The sequence below is a fragment of the Papio anubis genome, chromosome 7 (genome assembly GCF_008728515.1).
Source record: "Papio anubis isolate 15944 chromosome 7, Panubis1.0, whole genome shotgun sequence".
NCBI lineage: Eukaryota > Metazoa > Chordata > Mammalia > Primates > Cercopithecidae > Papio > Papio anubis.
In genome coordinates this window covers 105242202-105268915 of record NC_044982.1, presented here as the reverse complement: position 1 = coordinate 105268915, position 26714 = coordinate 105242202, and the positions used below count along the sequence as shown (strand labels likewise).

Genomic DNA, 26714 nt, shown 5'->3' with positions numbered 1-26714 from the left:
ACTCCAGCCTGGGCGACAGAGTGAGACTCCATCTCAAAAAAACAAAAAAGATTATTCTTCAGTCAGGTCTACCTTATTGTTTTGACATTAAAGCATATCAGTGTCTTTGTAAGAGTTTCTGCATTTAAAAATTGGATATACCATGTCTTCAGCATTCTCCTAAGAACAGGTTTAACACACCTATCTAAAAAGAAAGTAATAATGACCCTCTTGTTTTCTTTTGAAGTGATCACAAACCATTTCCAGTTGGTATTTCCCTGCTAAGCACCAAAGCCTTGCTTCTAATAGTCAGGCGGGGTCTGCCCAGCTCAGGTGACTAACAAAATGCAAACTAGCACCCTGAGAGCCACATCCAGCTCATGTGTATGTTTTGTTTTTCCCACATAGTGGTTTTTAATTTTTGAATTGGTTGTCAAATTTAAAAACGGTAATATTTCAGACAAGATTCCAAAGTTCGACTGGGCATGGTGGCTCACACCTGTAATCCCAGCACTTTGAGAGGCTGAGGCTGGCGGATCACCTGAGGTCAGGAGTTTGAGACCAGCCTGGCTAACATGGCAAAACCACGTCTCTACTAAAAATACAAAAAGTAGCCAGGCATGGTGGTGCGTGCCTGTAATCCCAGCTACTTGGGGGACTGAGGTGGGAGGATCACTTGAACCTGAGAGGTGGAGGTTGCAGTGAGCTGGGATTGTGCGCCAGTGTACTCCAGCCTGGGCGATAGAGTGAGACTCCGTCACACACACACACACACACACAAAGGAAGAATTATTAGGTTGGTGCAAAAGTAATTATTGTTTTTGCCATTAAAAATAATGAACTTCTATGAAGCCACAGAACTACCTGGACCTCATTCCAGTATGGTAACAAGCAGCTGGAGCTAAGCACGCTGAGCATGCTGCCCTCTTCGCTCAGGGCATTAGCTCCCCAGTTTGCCACAGCCCCCAACACTCCCAATCTTACAACAACCTTGTTTCAACCACTTACATTTCTTGCCTAGCTCTACAGTCATTTCATTATAACCAGTTTATTAAGAAACCCTTATTTTATTATTTTATATTTATTTAACAAAATTGACTATTTGCCAGGCATGCTTCTAAGTGTTTTACAGTCACTCATTCAATCCTCAAAATAACCGAATAGAATTGATACTATTCGCATTTTACAGATCAGGTAACTGAGACCCAGAAAAATTAAGTAACATATCAAAAGTCACTCAGCTAATAAGAGAACTCAACATTTCTGTGCAGGTACTCCACCTCAAATATCCATGCTTTTAACCACCACTATGAAATAGTTTTATTTCTTCTTCTCTAGAAAAACCCCTTTCCTACTGGGTGGAAGGCTCTCTTAACTTCTCAGACTACCTTCCTAAATCCCATCACCTTTTTATTTAAGATTCAGATTACAGCTCATGCCTGTAATTCTGCACCTTGTGGGGACAAGCTGGGCAGATTGCCTGAGCTCAAGAGTTTGAGACCAGCCTGGGCTGGTCTCAAACACAGTGAAACCCCGTCTCTACTAAAATACGAAAAATTAGTGAGGGGTGGTGATGGGCCCCTGTAGTCCCAGCTACTCAGGAGGCTGAGGCAGGAGAATTGCTTGAACCTGGGAGGTGGAGGTTGCAGTGAGCTGAGATCTGGCCACTGCGCTCCAGCCTGGGCAAGAGAGAGAGACTCTGTCTCAAAATAAATAAATAAATAAAGCTTCAGTCCAGTTCACTTTAAATGCACCAATTGCAAATGTGATTTAAATCTCCCTCTCTTCCTCACCTGCCATGACTACAGTAGAGTCATAGAATGGGAACAGAAGGACACATCTGCTCCATGTCCTCATCTTCCTGGTATTGTCTCCTCTCTCCAGGGCAGGAGGAAGGATAGAAAAATAGAGTCTTCCATGTTACAAGCCTCTCTTAGCTCCTTGTCTGTTGGCTTAGTGTGAACAATGGTGGCTTTAACTGGCCCAGTTGGTGAGGGGCCAGCACTGGTGTGGTCAGAAGACTTGGTCACATCTTCACATGGATCTCCAGCTGGTAGCATTATGTTGCATTCCTAAGATGTTTGTGCCTCTTCATTCTCCACTGTGATGGTTCCTGCAAGACTCAAGCTCCCTTATGTCATCTGCTCTCTGTGGCAACCCATGGACCTTGGGTATATGTGGGATCTCTCTTCCATATGTTTGGCTACTGGGAAGTAGGGCAAGTGGTCCAGGGCCTGTCTCTGTCTGACCATCCCACACATGCTTCTCCAGTGCTTTTTTCCCCTTGCTCTTGTAGCTCAGGGAAAGATCAGCAAGTCAAGTGAGTAAGCAGGCACACAATCAGAGATACAATGTCAGCCTCAGGCCCACAGCGGTGACTCATGCCTGTAATCCCAGCACTTTCGGAGGCTGAGGTGGGTGGATCGCTTGAGGTCAGGAGATAAAGACCAGCCTGGCCAACATAGTGAAACTCCATCTCTACTAAAAATACAAAAATTAGCTGGGTGTGGTGGCGCATGCCTGTAGTCCCAGCTACTCTGGAGGCTGAGGGAGGAGAATCGCTTGAACCTGGGAGGCGGAGGTTGCAGTGAGTTGAGATTGCACCACTGCACTCCAGTCTGGGTGACAGAGCAAGACTGCATCGCAACAACAACAAAAAAGTCAGCCTCCCTTTGTCACAGTCTGTCTCAAATTCTAGGAGCGATTCTCTAGGGGCCTTCTGACTTGCCTTTGAAGGAAAGCCTCTTCACAAATACTGCATGGCCCTGCAGAGTAGCTTTTCCTTTCCAGTCCTTTGTGGAGTAGAAAGCATATACCCTAAACTACAGCAGCCTTTCCTAAACTCTGCTTCCTGGAACACCAGTCCTGTGAGATGTTCTAATAATAAAGGCTCCTGCAGGTGAATTCATTTGGAATGAGTTACATACTCTCTCTTTGAAGACTCAAATTTATTACATTTGTCCCCCTTTTGTTAGATTCTCTAACATAGTAGAGTCTCAAATAATTCCTGTAGTAAAGATAGCATTTCCCAAACTTGTTTGACCATGAAATTCATTTTACCCTACACTTATTGCTGTACCAGTCACAGACCCAGGCAAGAAGGATCCTTGCCCTGGGCCCCACGTGTAAGAAACACTGTTCAGGACCCAGAGGAAAGCTGTTCTGCAATGCCTTCCCTGCATCCTCAAAACCAAAGTGACTGTATCAAAACACAGTGAAGGTTTGTGGGTGCCTCTGCTGCTGGTATGGATGATCAGCGCGGGTTCGGAGTCTGGAAGAGACTTGAGTGGAAGAAGTGCTTAGGTAAGAGAAAAGAAAAATCAACATGTCAAAATCCTTCTCAGATCGCATGAAAACAATATATTTTGGTATAACAAAATATCTTTTCTTTATAGAACTAAGCTTCGTTTTTTTTTTTTTTTTTTTTTGAGACGGAGTCTCGCTCTGTCACCCAGGCTGGAGTGCTGTGGCCGGATCTCAGCTCACTGCAAGCTCCGCCTCCCGGGTTTACGCCATTCTCCTGCCTCAGCCTCCCGAGTAGCTGGGACTACAGGCGCCCGCCACCACGCCCGGCTAATTTTTTGTATTTTTAGTAGAGACGGGGTTTCACCGTGTTAGCCCGGATGGTCTTGATCTCCTGACCTCGTGATCCACCCGTCTCGGCCTCCCAAAGTGCTGGGATTACAGGCTTGAGCCACCGCGCCCGGCCTAAGCTTCGTTTTTTTCCTTTTCTTAGATTCATGGGTTTGGCATGAATTGGCCAAGTACCTGCCAACAGTTACACAGGGTAGCTGAAGAACATTTTGCAATACTAAACAACTAAAACTTATTTTTGTGTGCATATATATGTATATATGCATATACATACATACGAATGTATATATGCATTTGTCTAGATGTGCAATGGACTATACGATACCAATTCTTTACATTGGTAACTAGATGGACTAGTAGGTGGGTAGAAGCCATTTAATCTTATGCTTAAAGGGCAAATACTTTTATTTTCATGACAATATTTAATACAGTTTAAAGTTACAATTAAAACATTTTCATTTTATATAAATAATATAAGGAATGTCAAAGATTGTTGAGGGCCCTAACATAGTTAATAAAAGGGTGCATAAGCCAGAATTCTGCTGTCAAATCCAGAGCATTCTTTGTGTCATGTATGTCAAATTGTTTGAATTTGATGTTAGAAGATGTGGCCTCAGCTATTCTGATAGAGACATTCTTTGAAGTGGTTTTAAAAGATTATATATTATATTTTCTAGGTCTCCCCAAAGATGGAACAATCTTGAGAAAAACATACTGAATTTGATATTACAACCATCCTAGGACGCTAATTAGTAATCCAACTGAATGTTGTTCAAGAAATTAGATTTAATTTAGGCAAGATATGAAATGTCCAAAAGGAGTTCAGTGAAACAATAGAAGAACCTCAAATTAAAAGTGTATTATGGTATTTGTTGAAAAATGAAATGAAAAATGAAATGAAAAAAATTGAAGTTGCACTGTTCATCGTTATTTGGTATAAACTATTGCTTGCTACTAAAATTCTTAGCAAAACCTCATTTTATAGAATGACTTCACTATTAACATGATTAAATTCTTTTTTAATTTTAGAGAAAATTGTTTTTCTAAAAAACAAAAAGAAACCTCATGTGAAATACGTGACAAAGAGGCCGGGCGCGGTGGCTCACACCTGTAATCCCAGCACTTTGGGAGGCCGAGGTGGGTGGATCACGAGGTCAGGAGATCGAGACTATCCTGGCTAACACAGTGAAACCCCATCTCTACTAAAAATACAAAAAATTACCCAGGCGTAGTGGCGGGCGCCTGTAGTCCTAGCTACTTGGGAGGCTGAGGCAGGAGAATGGCGTGAACCCAGGAGGCGGAGCTTGCAGTGAGCCGAGATAACGCCACTGCACTCCAGCCTGGGCGACAGAGCGAGACTCCGTCTCGAAAAAAAGAAAAGAAAAGAAATATGTGACAAAGCATGGTATTTCAATAAAATATTAGGATATCAGAACATGAAAACAAAGGAATCTGCATGACTCTCAAGGAGATTTACCTACAAATGATCCTGAAACGAATTTCTATGGAAACCACTTTCTGGTCAAAGTATATCAGGATGTGGTCTCTAAAAGAGAAATTTAAACCAATCAAGTATGATATTTCTGTTTTTGATTTTCTTTAGAATATCCCAACAATGAAAAATGTTTTTGAAAGAATTTAAGAAATACTATTTGAATCCAGATAAGATGGTTTTAAAAAGCATGATGTAAGTATTAATATATAAAATTAAATATTTTTGTAATATATTCTTTGATAATGATCATTTATATATGCAACACCATTGTAATGATATACATGATATGTAAAATTCCTGGTTTCCAAATCTAGGTGTTACTTTGAGAATATTATTGGCAATTACAGTTGACGCTGCCCCAGCAGAGCAACATTTCTCCAAATGGAAATAATTTTTTAAACCATTCAGAAACTACAGTTATATATTACAGACATTGGTTATATCTAGTTGACATTATTGTCAAAAAAAGTATCTTATATAAATCTTGATTTTGATGAAATGAAGGCAAGGGAGTAAATGCTATAGAATAAATACAAAATAACTGAACAATCATGTATGCCTTTATGTTATTACTCACCCAAACATCACTGGACCATCAACAGAACCACCAAACATGCACAATAATAATTAAATTCATCCTTGATTTTTGCCACCTTTCAATCATGTAAAGACCATAGCTATTTACAAATTTTTCAATTTTATCATTTTGAAGGTATTTTTGTCAAAGTAGGTGGCTAGAAGACATTTTATCTAACAGTATGTTAGCTTGATTTATAAACTTTTCAATGTTTTCATATGATATGCAGCTTCAATTTATTCTCTTCAATTTATACTCGGGTCTCAAAAATACCGGGAGTAGGCCTGTTTATAAATGTCTGGAAGAGCAGTTTCCCATGGAACATCTGTCTGGGAAAAGATGCTACCATAGAAATTGGAGGTCAAAGTATTGTTTTGGATTATCTTTCCATTTCACATTGACTTCCTACCAACACTCTTGACTATTAATTTTCTTTCCATCAAACCTGACTTCCTTTACAGTAATTAACAGACCGATTCATTGGCTTTTCTGTCATATCATCCATTATTAGCTTAAAATCCTTCTGGTCCTATGATGAGTTCCTAGGCAAACAATGCTCTTAATTCAGTGCCCCACATCATCAGCCAAGATCCCATGGTCGTGAAATCTTTAGGCCTCAGATGGCGAGTATGTGTTGCATGTGCTACCATTTTGTCTTTGGCACCCATGGCAGACATTGCTAACTAATCATAGAATCTTTCCCACTGATCCCTGGATGCAGTTTCAGAATGCATTCTCCTCTACAGGGTTCCAGATCACTATTACTAATAGTCTGGAATTGGCAGAGTTAATGAAACCTATTTGCCATTCCTGGTCTAAAGCTGGGTCAGTTTTTGTGATAAGTATTAGGCACATGTGAGTGAATAAAATAGCCTCTCCTCTAGAGAAGTTCAAATTTTATTGGTATGTGGCCTTTAATGATCTGGATGATATTCAATGCATCTTCTAAGAAGTATCTCCCATTCCTGAAGTCACTCTGAAAGCCAGAAATCTCCTTCATCCTTTAGGAATTTATTCAAGGAAAGAAACATTAGACATAAAAGCACTTAAATGGTATTGATTTCAAAATTTTTAAGCCATAGTCCAAAACATATTTTTATTTTGAAATAAACTTTATTCAAGTATAACAATTATAAAGATGTGAAAAAAATCTTATGTGCAGCTTGATGAATTAAAGTGAACACACCTGTGTAAAACACTCCCCAAATGGAGAAATAGAGCACTACCAGCATCTAAAGGTCCCCTGTGCCCTTTCTCAATTATCTCCATCTTCCTTACTATAGGTAACCACTTCCTGACTTCTAATACCATAGATAAATTTTGAACTTTTTGTAAGTGGTGTCACACAAAATTTATTCTTTTATGTGCCTGGCTTCTTTTGCCCAACATTATAGTTATAAGATTAATCCTGGCCAGGCACGGTGGCTCACGCCTGTAATCCCAACACTTTGGGAGGCCGAGGCGGGTGGATCACGAGGTCAGGAGATCGAGACCATCCTGGCTAACACTATGAAACCCCATCTCTACTAAAAATACAAAACATTAGCCGGGTGTGGTGGCGGGCGCCTCTAGTCCCAGCTACTCGGGAGGCTGAGGCAGGAGAATGGCGTGAACCTGGGAGGTGGAGCTTGCAGTGAGCCAAGATCACGCCACTGCACTCCAGCCTGGGCGACAGAGCGAGACTCTGTCTCAAAAAAAAAAAAAAAAAAAAAAGATTAATCCATGTTATTGCATTTGGTAGTAGTTTACCTATTTTTGTTCCCACAAAATATTCTATTATGTGACTATCCACAATATATTTATCCATTCTAGTGTTGATGAACATCTGGATTGTTTCCAGGTTTTGACTATTGTGAATAATGCTTCTAAGAAAACCCTTCTACATGATTTTGGTGCACATATTTCATTTTACGTACCTAAGTGGTAAATCATTTTATCTTCAGCCTTGGTGGATAGTATCTTCAACTTTAGTAAATAATGACATTATTTTCCAAATTGGTTGTACCAATTTACACTTTCACCAGCAGTGTAAATTTACACTTCCACCAGCAATGGTTGAGAGTTTCAGTTGCTCCGTATCCTTACCAATAGTTGGTACTGTTACTACTTTTAATTTTAGTCATTCTAGTAAGTGTATAGCAGTAACTTGACTGTAATTCTAATTTGCATTTCCTTGACAACTTCTGATCTCAGAACATTTCCATTTGTTTCTTTGCCATATGTCTAACGTTTTTTACGAAGTACCCATTCAAGGTTTTTGCCCATCTTTCTTTTGGGTTGTTTTTCTTATTGATTTGTAAGAATTATTTCTATTGAATATATCTTGCAAATATTCTCTTATACTCGTGGTTTGTCTTTTTACTCATACAATGTTGTCTGAATCCCTAATTTTAGTGTACTTCAATTTATCAATCCTTTCCTTTGTAGTCAGTGGTGGGGATTTAGGGGAAGGGGTTGGATATCTTATTTAAGAAAGTTTTGCCTTCCCCAAATTCCTCATGAACTTGTTCTACTTTTCTATTTAAAATCATACTCTAACTGGACCTAATTTTTGCCTATGAGCTAAAAATCAAAATTCAGGAGGGGGCTGGGTGCGGTGGCTCACGCCTGTAATCCCAGCACTGTGGGAGGCCGAGACAGGCAGATCACCTGAGGTCAGGAGTTCAAGACGAGCCTGGCCAACATGGTGAAACCCTGTCTCTATTAAATAATATAAAAATCAGCCAGGTGTGGTGGCGGGTACGCCTGTAGTCCCAGCTACTTGGGAGGCTAAGGCAGGGAGAATTGCTTGAACCCGGGAGGCAGAGGTTGCAGTGAGCCAAGATTGCACCATTGCACTCCAGCCTCAGCCACAGAGCAAGACTCTGTCTCAAAAAAAAAAAAAAAAAAAAAGAGACAGGACTTTTCCTAAAGCGCTATCTTTGCCATAAGTCAAATATCCATATATGTGTGAATTGGTTTCTGATCTTACAATTCTGTCTGTTTATTTGTCTATCTTTATGTTAAATCTTCACTGTTTTCACCATTGTATTTTGACAAACATTGATATCTGGTAGAGTGAATCCTCCAACTTCGTTCTTCTTTAATAGTGTCTTAGCTATTCTTGGCCCTTTGCATTTCACGTAAGTTTGAGAATCAGCTTGTCAATTTCTACACCAAAAAAAAAGTTGTTGGGACTTGAATTTGGTTTAACTGAAATCCACAGATCAGCTTGGGGAGGAATAACATATTTATAATATTGAGTCTTCCAATCTACGAAAATGATATATCTCTTATTTATTTAGGTCATCTTTAGTTTCTCCAAATAATATTTTATAGTTTCCTGTGTAAAGTTCTACAATCTTTCATTAGATTTATTCCTAGGTAGTTGATTTTTTTGATACTATTGTAAATGGTACCATTTCTAAAATTTCACTTTCTAACTGTTTGTTGTTGGTATACAGGAATACAATTGATTTTTTTATACTGACCTTTCGGCCTGTGAACTTGCTGAATTTACCTGTTGATTCTAATAGCTTATCTAAAGTCATTTAGTCTTATATACATATTTATGTCATCTGTAAATAATGGTATACTTGTTATTTTCCAATCTGAATACTTTTTTCTTACCTTATTTTCCAGGCTAAGAACTCTAATACAATCTTGAATAGAAGAGGTGATAGCAGATATCCTTGTCTTGTTCACAAGCCTAGAGAAATGTTTCAGCATTTCACCATTAAGTATGATGTTTTTGTAGATATCCTTTATTTTATTAAGAAAATTCCCATCTATTCCTAGTTTACTGGGTTTTTTTTAATGTATGTTTCATTTTATCACTTTTCCTTAATCTCTAATCATGAAATTTTTCTCCTTTTATCTATTAAATGTGGTAAAACACTGATTGTTTCCTAAATGTTAACTTCTAGATTATATTCAATTTTTCCATCTGTATTATCTTTTTTATGTATGCCAGAATTTGGCTCGCTTATATTTTGGTTGAGATTTTTAAAATCTATGTTATGAGAGAGATTGGTATTTTCTCTTCTTGTGTTTTACTTGTCATGTTTTAGTATTAAGATTGTGCTAGCCTCATAAAACAAGTCAGGGAGTATTCCCTCTTTTTCTAGTCTCTTGAGTTTGTGTGATATTGGCATTATTATGATTTACTAGTGAAGCAATCTGGGCCTGGAATTTTCTTTGGGAGAATTTTTTTTTTTTTTTTTTTTTGAGACGGAGTCTCGCTCTGTTGCCCAGGTTGGAGTGCAGTGGTGCAATCTCCACTCACTGAAAGCTCCACCTCCGGGGTTCACGCCATTCTCCTGCCACAGCCTCCCCAGTAGCTGGGACTACAGGCGCCCGCCACCGTGCCTGGCTAATTTTTGTATTTTTAGTAGAGACGGGGTTTCACAGGATGATCTCGATCTCCTGACCTCGTGATCTACCCCCTCGGCCTCCCAAAGTGCTGGTATTACAGGTGTGAGCCACCATGCCCGGCCGGGAAAATATTTTTTTATTATGGATGAAATTTCTTTCTTTCTTTTTTAAGAGAACAGATCTCACTCACTGCAGCCTCCAACTCCTGAGCTCAAGTGATCCTTCTGCCTCAGTTTCCCAAGTAGCTGTGAACACAGGCATACACCACCACACCTGGTTTATTTTATTTTTTTTGTAGAGACAGGGTCTCACTATGTTGCCCAGGATGTTCTCAAACTCCTAGGCTCAAGCGATCCTCCCACCTTGGCCTCCCAGGGTGCTGGGACTATAGATGTGAGCCACTGCACCCAGCTGAAATCTATCTCTTTAGAAGCTTTAGGACTGTTTACATTTCTCTTTCTTCTTGTGTCAGTTAAGATGTGTTTTCTTGGGATATTGTCCATTTCATGTATATTTTCAAATGAAACTTAAGATTTTTAATGAAACTCAAAACTTAAAATTATCCACAATAGCCTTTTTGTTATTTTAAATATCTGTAAGATTTGAAACGATGTGCCCTTTTTCACCCTTCATATTTGTTATGTGTGCTTTCTGTACTTCTTTTGATCAGACTTGACAGAGGCTTGTCCAGTTTATTATTTTTTAATAAACCAACTTTGGGTATTTTTTATTCTCTCTAAAATATTTTTATTGTTTATTAATTTCTGCTCTTCATTCTTTCCTTCTCCTTTGTGAGGTTTAACTTTCTGTTCTTCATCTTTTTTCTCTAATATATGTATTTATCATTCCCTAAACAGCTTTAGCTCATCCCCTGTTCAGATACATTGTGATCCAAATATTATTCATTTTTTAAAACCACACACAAATTGTATTTAAGATCAATTTATTATGTTTTCCTTTTTTTAATTTTAGTTTTAGGGGTACCTGGGCAGGTTTTTTTACATGGATATGTTGTATGATTCTGAAGTTTGGGATTCAATTGAACCTGATACCCACATAGTGAACATAGTACCCAATAGGTAGTTTTTCAACCCTTGCCCTGTTCCCTCCCTTCCCCCTTTTTCAGTCCCCAGTGTCTATTGTTCCCATCTTTATGCCTTGTGTGTACCCAGTGTTTAGCTCCTACTTATAAGTGAGAATTTATGGTATTTTATTTTCTGTTCATGCATTAATTCACTTAGGATAACGGACTCCAGCTACATTCATGTTGCTGTAAAGGACATAATTTTGTTCTTTTTTATGGCTCCATAGTATTCTGTGTATATGTACCATATTTTCTTTATCCAGTCTACTGTTGATGGTGACCTAGGTTGATTCTATGCCTTTACTGTTGTGTATACTGCTGTGATAAACATGAGAGTGCAGGTATCCTTTTGGTAGAATGATTTATTTTCCTTTGGGTATATACTCAGTGAAGAGATTGCTGAAGTAAATGGTAGTTCTATTTTTAGTTATTTGAGGAATCTCCAAATTGCTTTCCACAGGGGATGGACTAATTTACAGTCCCACCAGCAGTGTATAAGCATTCTCTTTTCTCTGCAACATTGCCAATATCTATTATTTTTTGACTTTTTAATAATAGCCAGTCTGACTGGTGTGATATGGTGTCTCACTGTGGTTTTGGTTTGCATTTCTCTGATGATTAGTGATGATAAGCATTGTTTCATATGTTTCTGGCCTCATGTCTTTTCTTGAGACATGTCCTTTGCCCATTTTTTAATGGGTTTTTTTTTTTCTTGTTGAATTGTTTAAGTTCCCTATAGATTCTGGATATTAGACCTTTGTCAGATGCATAGTTCATGAATATTTTCTCCATTCTATAGGTGTCTGTTTACTCTGTTGATAGCTTATCTTCCTGTGCAGAAGCTCTTTAGTTTAATTAGGTCCTACTTGTCAAAATTTTTGTTTTTACTGCTTTTGAGGACTTAGTTATAAATTATTTGCCAAGGTCAATGTCCAGAATGGTAGTTCCTAGGTTTTCTTCTAGGATTTTTATAGTTTTAGGTCTTATTTAAGTCTTTAATCCATCTTGAATTAATTTTTGTATGTAGTGAGAGGGAGGGGTCGAGTTTCATTCTTCTGCATATGGTTAGCCAGTTTCCCCAGTACCATTTATTGAATAGGGTGTCCTTTCCCCATTGTTTATTTTTGTTAACTTTGTCAAAGATCAGTTGGTTGTAGGTGTGTGGCCTTACTTCTATGTTCTCTGTTCTGTTCCACTGGGGTATGTGTCTATTTTTGTACCAGCACCATGCTGCTTTGTTTACTGTAGACTTGTAGCATTGTTTGAAGTCAGGTAATGTGATGCCTCTGGCTTTGTTCTTTTTCTTTTCTTTTCTTTTCTTTTGGTCACCAGGCTGGAGTGCAGTGGCACAATCTCAGCTCACTGCAACCTCCGCCTCCTGAGTTCAAGCGATTCTCCTGCCTCTGCCTCCCGAGTAGCTGGGACTACGGGCGCACACCACCATGCCCGGCTAATTTTTTTTGTATTTTTAGTAGAGACGAGGTTTCACCGTGTTAGCCAGGATGGTCTCAAACTCCTGTCCTTGTAATCTGCCCACGTCAGCCTAGCAAAGTTCTGGGATTACAGGTGTGAGCCACCATGCCCGGCCTTGTTCTTTTTTCTTAGGATTGCTTTGGCTGCAATATTATTTAATTCAAAATATATTTTAATTCCCATTGTGATTTCTTCCTTGACTCATAGGTTATCTTAAGTTAGGCAATAAATATATTGTTTAATTTCCAAATATTTGGGAATTTCCTAGTTTTCTTTTTTCTTTCTATTTATCTTATTTACTTATTTATTTTGAGAGATGGAGTCTCGCTCTGCTGCCCAGGCTGGAGTGCAGTGGCACGATCTCAGTTCACTGCAACCTCCGCCTCCTGGATTCTCCTGCCTCAACCTCCTGAGTTAGCTAGGATTATAAGCACACGCCACCATGCCTGGCTAATTTTTGTAGTTTTAGTAGAAACGGGGTTACACCATGTTGGCCAAGCTGGTCACAAACTCCTGACCTAAAGTGATCTGTTTGCCTTGGTCTCCCAAAGGGCTGGGATTACAGGCATGAGCCACCGCGCCAGGCCCTGGTTTTCTTTTTGTTATTGATTTTTAGCTTGATTCCACTGTGGTCAGATAATATACTATGTCTAATTTTAATAATTTGGAAGCTACTAGGACTTACTCTATGGCCCAGCATATGGTCAATTTTGGTAAATGTTCCATGTGTATTTGAAAATAATGTGTATTCTGTAGATGTTTAGTACTTTATTCTAAATATATGGATAAGATTGTATTTATTATTTGTGTTGAGTCATCTATATTCTTACCGATTTTTTTTGTCTACTTGTTCTATCAGTTCCTGAGAGAACTGTATTGAAACCTCCCGCCATAATTGTGAATTTTTCTGTTCCCCTTTTAATTCTGTCAGGTTTTTTGCTTTATATATTTTAAGACAATGTTATTAGTGTATATAAATTATTTTATTTTTTCTGGTGAATTGACCCTTTTATTTTTATGTAGTGTTTCTTCATCTATAGCAGCAATTCTCAACTGTGCACTATTGACATTTAAGACATGGGCAGGAGAATTCTTTGTTGGGTGGGAGGTGTTGTCCTGTGCAGTGCAGAATGTTTAGCAGCATTTTTGTCCTCTACCCATTAGATGGTAGTAGCATCATCACCCCAAGTCATGACAATCAAAAATATCTCTAGATATTGCCAAATGTCCATTGGGGGGCAAAATCGCTGCTGGTTGCGAACCACTGATTTATAGTAATGCTTTATACCATAAAGTCTGCTTTATCTGATTTAGCAGAGCCACTTTCTATTGGTATTTCCAAAGTTCTTCTTTTTCCATCATTTTACTTTCAACCTTTCAATATTGTTACTCAAGATATGTCTCTTATAAACAGTATAAAGTTAATTGTCTTTTTAATCAGCCTGACAATCTTTTAATTGTAATTGGATTATATGTTCCTTTTACCTATAATGTAGCCACTGATTTATCTGGGTTTAACCTTATCATGTGACTATTTCACATTTAATTAATTATTCCATGTTCTTTCTTCTCCCCTTTCATGCCACTTTTGATTATGTGTTTTTTTCTTATTTTGTTATCAATCCATTAGTTGAGCATTCTTTTATTATTCTTTCACTAGTTATCTTAGAGACCACAACATACATCTTTAACTTATTAAAATGTAATATTCAGTAACCAAAATATCATGGTACTGGCACAAAAACAGACGCATACACGAATGGAATGGGATAGAAAATCCATAAATAAAGCTGCACACCTATTAATACAACCATCTGATCTTTGACGAAGTCAACAATAACAATAACAAGCAATGGGGAAAGGACATTCTAATCAATAAACGGTGCTGGAATAACTGGCTAACCACATGCAGAAGACTGAAACAACCCATTCCTTTTGCCATATAACTTTTATAAGTTTTAGATCCTTTTGCCATATACAAAACCCAAGAGTTAGTTTTGTCTATGGCAAAAGGATCTAAAACTTATAAAAATCCTAGGAAAAAACCTAGGAACCTAAATGTAAGACCTAAAACTATAAAAATCCTAAAAGAAAACCTGGGAAGTACCATTCTAGACATTGGCCTACGCAAATAATTTATGACTAAGTCCTCAAAAACAACTGCAATAAAAACAAAAATTGACAAATGAGACCTAATTAAACTAAACAGCTTCTGCACAGCAAAAGAAACTATCCACAGAGTAAGTAGACATCCTACAGAATGGAGAAAATACTCACAAACTATGCATCTGACAGAGGTCTAATATCAGAATCTATATGGAACTTAATTCAACAAGAAAAAACAACAACCCCATTAAAAAATGTGCCAAAGACATGAACAGACACTTCTCAAAAGAAGACATACATGTGGCCAACAAAAATATTTTAAAATGTTCAATATCACTAATCATCAGAGAAATGCAAATCAAAACCACAATGAGATATCATCTCACACCAGTCAAAACGGCTATTACTAAATGGTCAAAAAACAATAGACGTTGGCAATGTTGAAGAGAAAAGGGAATGCATATACACTGTAGGGAGGAATGTAAATTAGTTCAGTTTGGGGATTTCTCAAATAATTTAGAACTACCACTCAACCCAGCAATCCCCTTACTGGATATATACCCAAAGAAAAATAATTTGTTCTACCAGAAAGACAAATGTACTGGTATGTTCATTGCATCACTGTTCACAATAATGAAGACAGAGAATCAACTTAGATATCCAGCAGTGGTGGACTGGATAAAGAAAATGTGGCACCTATATACCATGGAATACTATGCAGCCATAAAAAAGAACAAAATCATGTCCTTCCAGCAACATGAATGCCACTGTGGACCATTATCCTAAGCAAATTAACACAGAAACAGAAACAGAAAACCAAATACTGCATGTTCTCACTTATAAGAGGGAGTTAAACACTGAGTACATGTGGATACAAAGATGGGAACAATAGACACTGGGACTCCAAAAGAGAAGGGGGAAGGAAGTGGTGATGGCTGAAAACTACCTACCATGTACTATAGTCACTACTTGGGTGACGAGATCATTCACACATCAAACTTTAGCAACACACAATTTACCCATGTAACCAACCCACACATAAAAACTCTGAACCTAAAACAAAAGTTGAAAATAATAAAAACTAAAATGTAGTATGTTCATATTTTTGTCACTTTCTGTATTATTCTGGGACCTTAGACCTTTTTATTTCACTTACCTCAATCTCACTACTTGAGCCGGGACAGCCTGTAATCCCAGCATTTGGGAGGCCAAGGTGGGCGGATCACCTGAGGTCAGGAGTTCGAGACCGCCCTGGCCAACATGGCGAAATCCCATCTCTACTAAAAATACAAAAATTAGCTGGGCATGGTGGCATGTGCCTGTATTGCCAGCTACTCGGGAGGCTGAGGCAGGAGAATTGCTTGAATCCAGGAGGCAGAGGTTGCAGTGAGTCAAGATGATGCCACTGCACTCCAGCCTGGGTGACAGAGTGAGACTCTGTCTCAAACAACAACAACAACAACAACAACATCCACCCTATTTGTGAATTTTTAATTCCCCATATATATAACTGAAGTAAGTGATCATTATGTAATTTTATAGTTTATTTTTCTTTAGATTTTCTCAAATATTTATTCTATTGTTCTTCATTTTGACCTGCATCTTGCTGTTTTTCTGGGATCATTTTCTTCCCACCTAACTAGTTCCTTTCAGTATTTCATTTAGTGCAAGTCTGTTGCTGATAAATTCTCTAGGTTTATATTTGTCTAAAAATTCTTTCTCTTTTATTTGAAAGATAGTTTGCTTTTGAATTTTAGGTTGCTAGTTATTTTCTTTCTGTTGATTAATCAGCTATCATTCTTTTTGCTGCACCTTTGAAGATAATGTGTTTTTTGCCTTCGTCTTCTTTTTATATATTCTCATTGTTTATGGGTTTCAACAATTTTACTATTATGGCTGCTGGGTTTTTTTGTTTTTTTTTTTTTGTTTTTTTTTGAGACAGGGTCTCACTCTGTCACCTAAGCTGAAGTGCAGTAGCACAATCACAGCTCACTGCAGCCTCAACCTCCCAGGCTGAAGTGATCCTCCTACCTGAGCCTCCCAAGTAGCTGGGACTACAGGTGCATGCCACCACTCCTGGCTTTTTTGTTGTTGTTGTTAGAGACAGGGGCTCATTATGTTGCCCAGGCTGGTCTCAAACTCCTGGGTTCAAGTGATCTTCCTGCCTTGGCCTCCCAAAATGCTGGGATTATATGCATGAGCCACCACATCCAGCCTCCTATTATTTTCTTAGGAGTGGTTTTTAAAAATATATCATGATTGATCTTCAAAATACTATTTAATCTATGGCTTGATATGTCTCACTTAATTTGGTTTGCTATAACGAAAATACCATAGACTGGGTGGTTTAAACAGGCATTTATTTCTAACAGTTCTGGAAGCTGGGAAATCCAAGATCAATGCACCAGCAGAGCTGGTGTCTGGTGAGGGCACATTTCCTGGTTTGCACCATCTTCTCACTGTATCCTCATAAGGTAGAAGCAGAGAAAAGAAGCAAGCTCTTGGCCTGGCACAGTGACTCATGCCTGTAATCCCAGCACTTTGGGAGGCCAAGGTGGGTGGATCACCTGAGGTCAGGAGTTCTAGATCAGCCTGGCCAACAAGGTGAAACCTCGTCTCTACTAAAAATACAAAATTAGCTGGGCGTGGTGGTGCGCGCCTGTAATCCCATCTACTCAGGAGGCTGAGGCAGGAGAATCACTTGAACCCAGGAGGCAGAGTTTGCAATGAGCCAAGATCATGCCATTGCTCTCTAGCCTGGGCAAAAAGAGTGAAACTCCATCTAACAAAAAAAAAAAGAAAAAGAAAAAGAAAAAAAAAGAAAGAAAAGAAAAGAAGCAAGCTCTTTTGTATCTCTTCTTATAAAGGCACTAACCTCATCATGAGAACTCTATTTTCATGACTTAATTACCTCCCAAAGGCCCCACCTCCAAATACCATCACATTGGGGATTAGAGTTTCAATGAATGAATTGGGGGTGGGAGGATACAAACATTCAATCTATAGCTGTATTGTTAATCAGTTTTGGCAAATTCTTGACCATCATTGCTTCAAATACTGCTTCTATTCCATTCTCTCCCTCTCATCATCATTTGGGACTTCGTATTAGATTTTTCACCATATCTCACAGAAAAATAATACTAACTTACAAATACTAGCTAATAGAAAGTTGGTGTGAGTATACTGTTCTTTTCTGGTTTTTCCTCCCTTTTTTTCCTCTGAGCTTCTGTCTGAGTATTTTTCCTTTTGATCCATCTTCCAGGTCACTGGCTCACTTCAGCTGTATCTAATCTGCTATTAAACCCTGCTTCTGTTATTTGTTTCTACGTAACAAAACAGACCCAAATTTTGTGGCTTAAAACAGCTGCCATTATTTACTTGCTCATGGTCTGTGATTTGGGTAAGGCTCAATGATGATAGTTTGTCTCTGCCACATAGTGTTGGCCAGGATAGCTTAACTGAGGTTGGAGGATCCAACATGGTTTTGCTCACAAGTCTGGCTTCCAGTCAACAAAGAGACTGGAAGAGTCGGGGACTGGTTGGGCCTCTTTCTCCTCTCTTTCATTTTTCATTCTCCAGGACCTACCTCTCTCCATGTGCCCCACTCCTTCTCCATACTAGCAAGGTATTTATGATTCTCTCCATGGTAGGTCAGCACTTCGAGAGCGTGAAATTAAAGCTACTAGGCCTCTTCATGTCTAGGCCTCGAGCTATCAAAATATCATGTCTCCCACATTCTTCACTCTATATGGTGGCCCTTCAGATGGTTAGATATAGATACCCCAGCCTCCTGTAACACTACTTCATTTGGCATAGTTTTGATTCCTTCATTATTCCCTATGGGTCCTAGATCTAGAACAATGATGATACATAACAGTACTCAACAAATATTTATTTAATAAATGAATGAATGCTAATGAATGATATAATTGTAATCTAATGCTCCCTTCAGCAGCATATACACTACTACTGAAACAATACTAGCACAAATGGTAGGCAAACTTGCAAAAATCTTCAAACCTTTAATATCTTCCACATCTTGAACCCCTTCTCTCCAATTAGCTAGTAACTCAGTCAAATCACCCAGTTTGCTCCTCAGCCTGCCACACAACAGTGAAGAGGTAAGAATGAAAACAACCTCAATGAAATAGTCCTTAGGCTCACAGTCTCAGAACTCCTAGGACCTAAAGCAATCCCTTTTTCAATCCCCAAATAAGGTCCCAGGTAGCTCAAGCAGTGCCTTCCAAGACCATTAATATTTCTGGGGTTATGATTGAGGTGCCATCTGTATCTCTACTTAGTAGCCTAAATGCAGTTGCTGCTGTTACCCATCCCTACTCAGGCAATTCTGGCTGACCCCAACATTTAACCCCAGCCCTCTCCCTTCATGGCCCATATTGACTCTACGGTGCCTTTTATCAACTTAGAACTGCCCCTGATGCTCACACCAACATGGGAGTTGTCTCTGTCACTACAAGTAGTATATTACAGTTCTTTTATTTGACTCTCAAGAGTTAGTATCTTACAGCCCTTTCTCTTTCAAGGAATGTGAGACCAGTCCCCTGGGATTGGGTTAAAAGACATTTAAGAGATACCTCTAGTGGCAAAAGTAATGGAAATGGACTCTGATGCAAGGCCCAGGGAGCTCTCTTCTAACATGGTGAGTGAGTGTGTGTGTGTGTGTGTGTAACACTAAATTTTCCTGAATCCCTTTCCACAGTTCTTTTCACCACACCATGTAAGTAACAAAGATAACAATATCAAGTAACATTTAGTGAGCATTTACTATGTGCCAGACACTGTTCTAAGTATCTTATATGTATCACCTCATACATAACTTGGACAAAGGAATAGATTTGAGGCAATTGAAGCATTATGGAATGGGTGAATTTGGGGGCAAGATTTGAAGGAACTGTTAGAGTTTTACTAGGAAGCTAAGTGAAGATATGAAAGGAGAGTGACAACAGGATCACATCAACAATATACATATATGTGTATGATTGAGAAGAGGATGGCAAAAATAGATCAAGAAGCCAAAGGCAGGGACAAGTACTAGCCCACAGGGATTTGAGGATGCTGAAATAAAAAGTGATCAAAGAAAGTTGATATTATCACCATTTGTGAATGGATTTCCTTCTATGTTTCAGAAGTAAAATTAATGTATGCTATTTTGACATAGCAAATAGAGCAGCTCCTGGGGCCACACTGACTAAAATAAATCAGACTCTTTTAATGGTCCTAATCATATCTTTAAAGAGTTACATATTATCTGTTAAATATTTGAATAGAGCATTGTTCTGGAATAGCCACAGCTTAGTCCTTTCCATAAAGTGGAAGAACCAGTCTGAAAGCTCTGTCTGCAGTGAAAGCCACAGGGCAATGCTTCATCCCCAGTAGCAATGTGTTGACAAGGTGGTCTGCATCCATCCTGACTGCAGAGACAGATGGGCTCTTAGCCAAGAGCATTAGGAGATTCCTGATGACCAGCCAGAGGGAGACCATGTGGGTGTATTATTAAGTCTGACTTGGTTAGATGAGAGATTGAGAGTCAGGCAAATGACGTGTGCTGAGCAAACCTGAAACCAAAGCCTAGATTGGGAGAAATTTTCACCTTCTCAAAATTACCAAACTCCATCAATTATGCACTCTACTGGCTGCTTCTCCTCATTACAAACTAAAATTTCTCCTAGCCTCCACATTTTCACCTCTTACTCACATCTCAATCCACCACTCTTTGGTGTCTTCCCAATACCATTCAGTGAAACAGTTCCCAACTGTTTCATCAGTGATTTCTCAATCACCAGGTTCAACATACTTATCTCCTTCCGTATCACACCTGACCTCCTTGTGGCATCTACCCAGACATTTCCTTCCTTCTGGAAATTCTTTTACTCCTTGGCTCCTATGACACTACATTCTTCTTTTACCTGACCCTTAGATGTTGGTGTTACCTGGTTCCAAACTTGGGCACTGCTTTTCTCAAATTCTACAGTTTCCAGGGCATCCTCCGTTATGGTTTCAGTGACCACTTATATACTGATATCACTCAAAAGTCTATATTCTGTCTTGACCACTTTCTCTAAGCCGTGTATTTAGCTGCCCACTAACTATCTCTCTGGATGGCCCATGGAAATCTCAACACATCCCAAACCACTCAAGATCTCATCTCCAAACTTGCTCATTCTTCATGGATTTCTGCACCCTGGTGAGTGTCAAAACTAATCATCCTGCTGCTCCAGCCAGAAACCAGGGAATCAGTTTCTACCCTTCCTCCTTCCTACCCACCTGCCACCCAAAGAATCAGCGAGCTTTATCTCAGCCCTTGTTTTATCTCTCCTGGTGAGAGAAAATCAGTGGAGGTCCTGCTCCCAGCCTCTCACCCTCAAGTCTAGTCCCATGCTGGCCACCAAAGTGATGTCTAAACCTGAACTGTGATCATGTCCCTCTATTGCTTATTGCCCTCCTCTGGTTGGCTTCCAACTGACAGCCTTTCCCCTCTCATTTCTCTCCTCTTCCCTACATCCACCCCGTGCCCACAGGGAGGCTGGACTATAGATGCAAGCAGGCAACAGCTAGGGCTTTGGCGGCTAGTCAGAGGGATCTGAGTTTCATATATGAGGATACAGAAATCATTCTACAGCTTCATGAGCAATGTGTGACATTATGGCAGCTGCATATGGTAGGTTCTAGAAGAGAGATGTTAGCAGATTATTACAACTGAGGCAAAGAGGACCTAGACTCATCTTCCACAGTGAGAAAAGAGGAAAAAAATGAATCTGTAGGACAGGTAAGTACAGGTCAATACAAAAAAAAGAAAAACAAAAAAAAAAAAGGAAAATCATGAGATGCAAGTAGCAAGGAAACGCATTGGTAAAGTAATGTAAAAGCACTACTCACAAAGTAAACAATCCACAGGAAATCTAGAGACTTTAAAGCCCCATCATAGGAAGCCCAGCACCACAGAAGAAGAGCAGGGGTTAAAACACACACACCATTCTACAGGGCCAGCGAGGGAGGCCAATGGTGGGGAAAACTCTAGCTTCTGTAAAAAGGAGAGAGGATAGACACAACTAGCAGAGAATACAGACACAAAAAGTCAGCAGCATTTAGGAGGTATGCCAGCTGACCCCTTAAAGAAGGTGGGCTACAGCATGATTAAAGCAGCAGCATTCATTCATTGGGCAGACTCTAAACGACTTATTCATTCTACTTACTCCTCACAAAGAAGGTGTTAGGAAGATTCTTACTCTCAAAATGTCTTTGAAAGCGCCCAGCTAGGAACTTTAGAGTAAAATAGTGGTAAATGAACATGTTGTTCTAGAGCTAATTAACTGTATACGTACATAAATCTTCAGAAAGGGATGCTAATTTCAAAAACGTTGTCCAAAAGGTTGCCAGGATTGGAAACAAGTGATGGGCCAAAGCAAGTCCTTTTCACAAACACTGCAGGCCTATGAAACGCACAGAGAGAGAAACATAACCGCTTATGGACTTTGGACTCATGTAGTTCCAGGTTCGAATCCCGTCTGTGCCATTCAGCAAATCAGAAAACCTCCCAGGACTCCAATTAAATAGCTTGCCCTAGGTGGGTCACACTGCATTGTTAAGGGCAGACCTGGGGCGAGAACCCAACAAGGTCGCTGACTCCGGAGCGGTGCTCTTTCCGGCAGCTTGGTGCCCAGCAGAGGGTCCCCCGGGCCTGGAGCGCCTTTGTCCCCCACTCACCAGAGAGCACCCGCGGAAGTGGCTGACTGGGGGTAGCCAGGCAGGGGTCGAGTCAGCGGGAGGTGTGCGTGGGACCCGGGGGCGCGAGTGGGGAGAACCCCCAGAGTGGCGCGGACGGGAGGGGAAGGGGGCGGCCGGGTGGTGATTGGCTGGGCTGCGGCAGGCAGCTCCCGGCCAAGAACAAAAGAGAGCAGGCGGCTGGCGTCCTCCGGAGTAGGCGCTCCCGCCCGCCCGCCCGGCGCGGGCTTCCGTGCTAGGGAAGGACGCGCCCACCGCCCGCCTGCCGAGCAGCCGGGCTGGCGCGCTCGGTTTCTCCGCGAAAGCCGGCCGTGTACCTAGGAATTAACCGGCCGGCGCAGGAGGGGAGGGGAGCGGGAAGCGGGGGGGGGGGGGGGATGCTGAGCGCGCGCGAGAACAATAATAAGATCGTGTTTGCGGTCGCTGCCCGAGGAGGAATTCGGAGCAGACGCGAGGCCCGGCGCTCGCGCTGCGCCCGGGAGCCCGGGAGGGAGGCCGGCGGCGGCGGCATGAGGCAGGCGACGCGGCGCTGGTAAGCAGCGCGCGCGGCGGCGGCGGCGGCGGCGGCGGCGGCGGGGACCTTGGCGCGGCCGGACGCGGGCGAGCGCCGAACGGCCGGGGGCTCCCCTCCCCCGCTGCCGGGCCGTGATTTGCCGGGCCTGCTGCGCCCCCCGCCCACCCCTTGCCTCAGCCGCCGCCTCGCTGCTTCCCCTCGTCGGAGCGGCCGCTCGTCCGCCCGGCTTGAGGCCCGCGGGGAGTGCGGCGCAGTCCGTCGGCCCGCGGGGGGGCGGCCTCCCGGCATCTTCGCGGCGACCAAGGACTACCAGGAAGGGGAGCGGCTGGGATGGCGCGTCCGCGGCCCCGCGAGTACAAAGCGGGCGACCTGGTCTTCGCCAAGATGAAGGGCTACCCGCACTGGCCGGCCCGGGTGAGTACCGCGGCCGCGCGCGGGCCCGCCCGCCCACCATTTTCCCCTTCATGATGGCGCGCCCACCCCCTTTCCCCATCGCCTCAGCCCCGAGCCCGTAGCTCGCGGCCGGCCGTGGTGAGGGCTGAGAGCGGCGCGGCACCGAGAAGACGGGGCCGGGGCTGAGGCAAGGGCTCCCGGCCGCGCCCGCACTCCGCCAGGGCGGCCATCCTTCCGCCCACTTTCGAAGGCGGGTCCGGCCCCCGCAGGCCCGACGCTGCCTTCCTCCTGGAAAGCCGGTGCCGACCGGGAAGCCACGCCGCCGGGCAGCGGGCCTGGGATGGAGGCTTCGGTTTCGGACAGGGTCGTTAGTGGATACCCTGGGTTCCGGGCGAACGTCGGGGCAGATACGGCAGCGGGGTGGGTGAACGGCTGTCCGCGAGCCGGCGAGTGCCGGCGGGCAGTAAATCCTGGAAAGGGGTAGTGGTCATCCAGAGGCCAGCAGGAGCCTCTTGGCAGTTATTCATCCATCTCTTTGCTTTCCAGACTTGTTGAGTTTTCCCTGAGCGTGATTCCCGGTGCCCCGCCTGCCCTATCATTGTCCCGGGGTACGTGCCTCTCTGGTGCCTATCGTTCTTTTAAGCCGACCTCTGATAGCCGAGAGCTAGCAGCCTAGCTCTGACTGGTGGGTCCAGCAAGCTTCTTGTGCCTTTCCACCTCCATATTTGTTTTAGGTAGACTCTCAAACCTTATTCTTGGCCTCCTACTACAGTCCACAATAGCTCTCTCTTCCTACATAACAAGGTTGTCGTTGGGCTGTTTTTCTAGAAAGCATCTGCATGTAATACATAGCATTCACAATTTTTATTGAGCCCTTTGAGGAAGACACGCAACACTGCCATGTATGCTTTGTGTTTTAGAATAAATCCCTTTTATTTTTATTTTTGTATGGTTGGCAGTTGATTGCTTGAAATAAATCTTGTGAAAAAGAAGGTCAAGGCATTCTAGAGATTATATTGGTATCCTTTAGGAACGGAAACAGGCATGGAGAAAATTGGCATAAATATAGAGTGTGAGCTCTAAGATGTTATATTGTAGTCAAGTGAAGATAGCAAGACCAAGGAAAAAAAAATACACCCATTCACAAAAGGAAGTGACATCACGAGTGGCCAGACTGAAATTTAGTGAAGTTGAAGTAATGGATGGACATAATCACTTTTTAAATATTTGGTTTGGCACGGTTGTCAGATGGAAAGAACACTAGGCCAGGAATTGGGGGACCTGGTGTCTGGTTCATACTCTGTTATGGACTAATCATTTCAACTGTCTGCATATCTATTTCTGCAACTGTAAAATCATCTCTAGGATCCTTTCCAACACCAACAACCTCAGATATCAAGAGGAAAAAACAGTCTTATTCAGGTTCCAGTAGACTGAAAATAACTTCACATCTGAACTGTAGGTTGTCCTTAAAATAAGACAAAGTTTTTAAGGTAGAATAGCTGGTTATTTTTTATGCTGTAATACAGTATTGCTTAGAGAGGCAAGATTTGTGACTTTAGGAGTCCCTGAATATATTTGTGACTTTAGAAAATCCCGGAATCTATTTGCCAAGTAAGAAATGTATAGCTTTAGGGCGTATGTGTATAAACACAGCCAAAGCCAATTAAAGGTTACCATTACCAGTTGGTCATTTCCTAGTAACATAATGGCTTTTTGAATTTTTCCTTTGAAAAATATCTTCTGAGAGTCAAAAAGAAAATAGACTTAAAATTTCATTAACATGTCGCTTGCACAGGTTGGCCACCTGTAGTAATTTGTGAAACAGAAAAATCCTACAGAAGTGGTCCTAGTTGTATATCTAATTGTACATAAAATCCCTCTAAGTGATAATTCCAAATCAAGGCCAAATGGAAAATAAAATGAGGAAACAAAATTTTTAGATAAAATAAGTACACAAAAGAAAAATCTGTATCCATTCACATTTAACGAGCTCTTCAAGAAACAACCTAAGACTCAAAAAAAAAAAAAAAAAAAGTGTTTTCTCGTGAGTGGCATGCTGCAATTTCCAAAGAAAGGTAAAGGTTAGAAAAAGAAAAAGATTTGAGTCCCCTTTTTTACAGTGCATATACTTCACATATGTTTTCATTTTTTTATCCCAATTCTATGAGGCATTATTCCCATTTTACACCTAGTTATAGCTGTGGAGGTGATAATGTTATAAAATACTAACGGGGAAAAAAAAGTCTTGCTTATTGAAATTTCAAATTCTATCACTTGATATGAAGGCCAGTTATGTGGGAATTAGATACTCTGGGGCCCCAAGGACTCAAACTTAGGAGGAAAACCAGGAGGAGACAAATTTCAGAGTACAGGTTGTAGGAAGGAACTTTGTGTTAGAGCTGGTTCATGCAGGAATGGAGAAGCAACTTCCCTGCTCTAGGGAAGATGTTTGGTCCTAGGCAGCCCGTTGTGAGGAATGTAGGTCAAGAGGATTCAGAATTCCTACAAGTTGGATTCAGCTCTTGGCTCGGCTTCACACTGTGACCTTGTGCATGTTCTGTAATCTTTCTAACTTTCCATTTACTCGTCTGTAAAATAAGGATAATTCTCACCTCACAAATACAGAGTATCTAAAAGCACCAAGTGATGGTACTTGTGTGTTCCTACCTTTTCCCTTTTTGAATTTCTAACTTTCCCTTGTATCACTACACTATTTTAAATTATTATTTGTCAACTTTCTTTTTTTTTTTTTTTTTTGAGACGGAGTCTCACTCTGTCACCCACGCTGGAGTGCAGTGGCTGGATGCCAGCTCACTGCAAGCTCCACCTCCTGGGTTTACGCCATTCTCCTGCCTCAGCCTCCCAAGTAGCTGCAACTACAGGCGCCCGCCACCTCACCCGGCTAGTTTTTTGTATGTTTTTTAGTAGAGACGGGGTTCCACCGTGTTAGCCAGGATGGTCTCGATCTCCTGACCTTGTGATCCACCCGTCTCGGCCTCCCAAAGTGCTGGGATTACAGACTTAAGCCACCGCGCCCGGGCTATTTGTCAACTTTCAACTCAGATTTATTTTTTCCAATTTTTATTCTGAAAAATTTCAAATACATAGATAAGTTTAAAAAATTATACTGTGAAGACCCATTTATCTACCACCTAGATTCTACAATTAAATTTCATTCTACTTGCTCTTTCATGCATCTGTTTGTATATTCATCCCTCTATCTACATAATAGTTCCTCTTATTTTAATGCATTTCAAGGTAAGTTGCAGACATCACCATAATTTACTCCTAGGCACGTGCATACTGTTACCTAGTGGTTAATACTTTGAATGGATCCTTTTCTGTTTTGATGTAAAATTTACATAGAATGGAATGTAATTACCATTCGATGAATTTGACA

At 41.2% G+C, this 26714-nt stretch overlaps 1 protein-coding gene and 1 long non-coding RNA gene across 2 annotated transcripts in view; one reads left to right on the top strand and one right to left on the bottom strand.

Annotated features, from left to right (window-relative positions):
• Window positions 1-5298: 5298 nt before the first annotated feature.
• LOC103885978 lies at window positions 5299-22490 on the bottom strand. Its single transcript, XR_004185070.1, has 4 exons — window positions 22387-22490; window positions 22005-22112; window positions 9255-9333; window positions 5299-6646 (listed from the first exon to the last, which is right to left on the bottom strand). It is a non-coding gene; the product is annotated as an uncharacterized LOC103885978 (long non-coding RNA).
• A 163-nt stretch (window positions 22491-22653) lies between these two features.
• Window positions 22654-26714, top strand: part of HDGFL3 (HDGF like 3) — a 76805-nt gene continuing 72744 nt past the window's right edge. Inside the window, exon 1 of the mRNA XM_003901316.5 lies at window positions 22654-23332. Within this exon, the coding sequence (XP_003901365.1) occupies window positions 23249-23332 (84 nt within the window). The 5' untranslated portion in view covers window positions 22654-23248. The remainder of the gene's footprint in view (window positions 23333-26714) is intronic.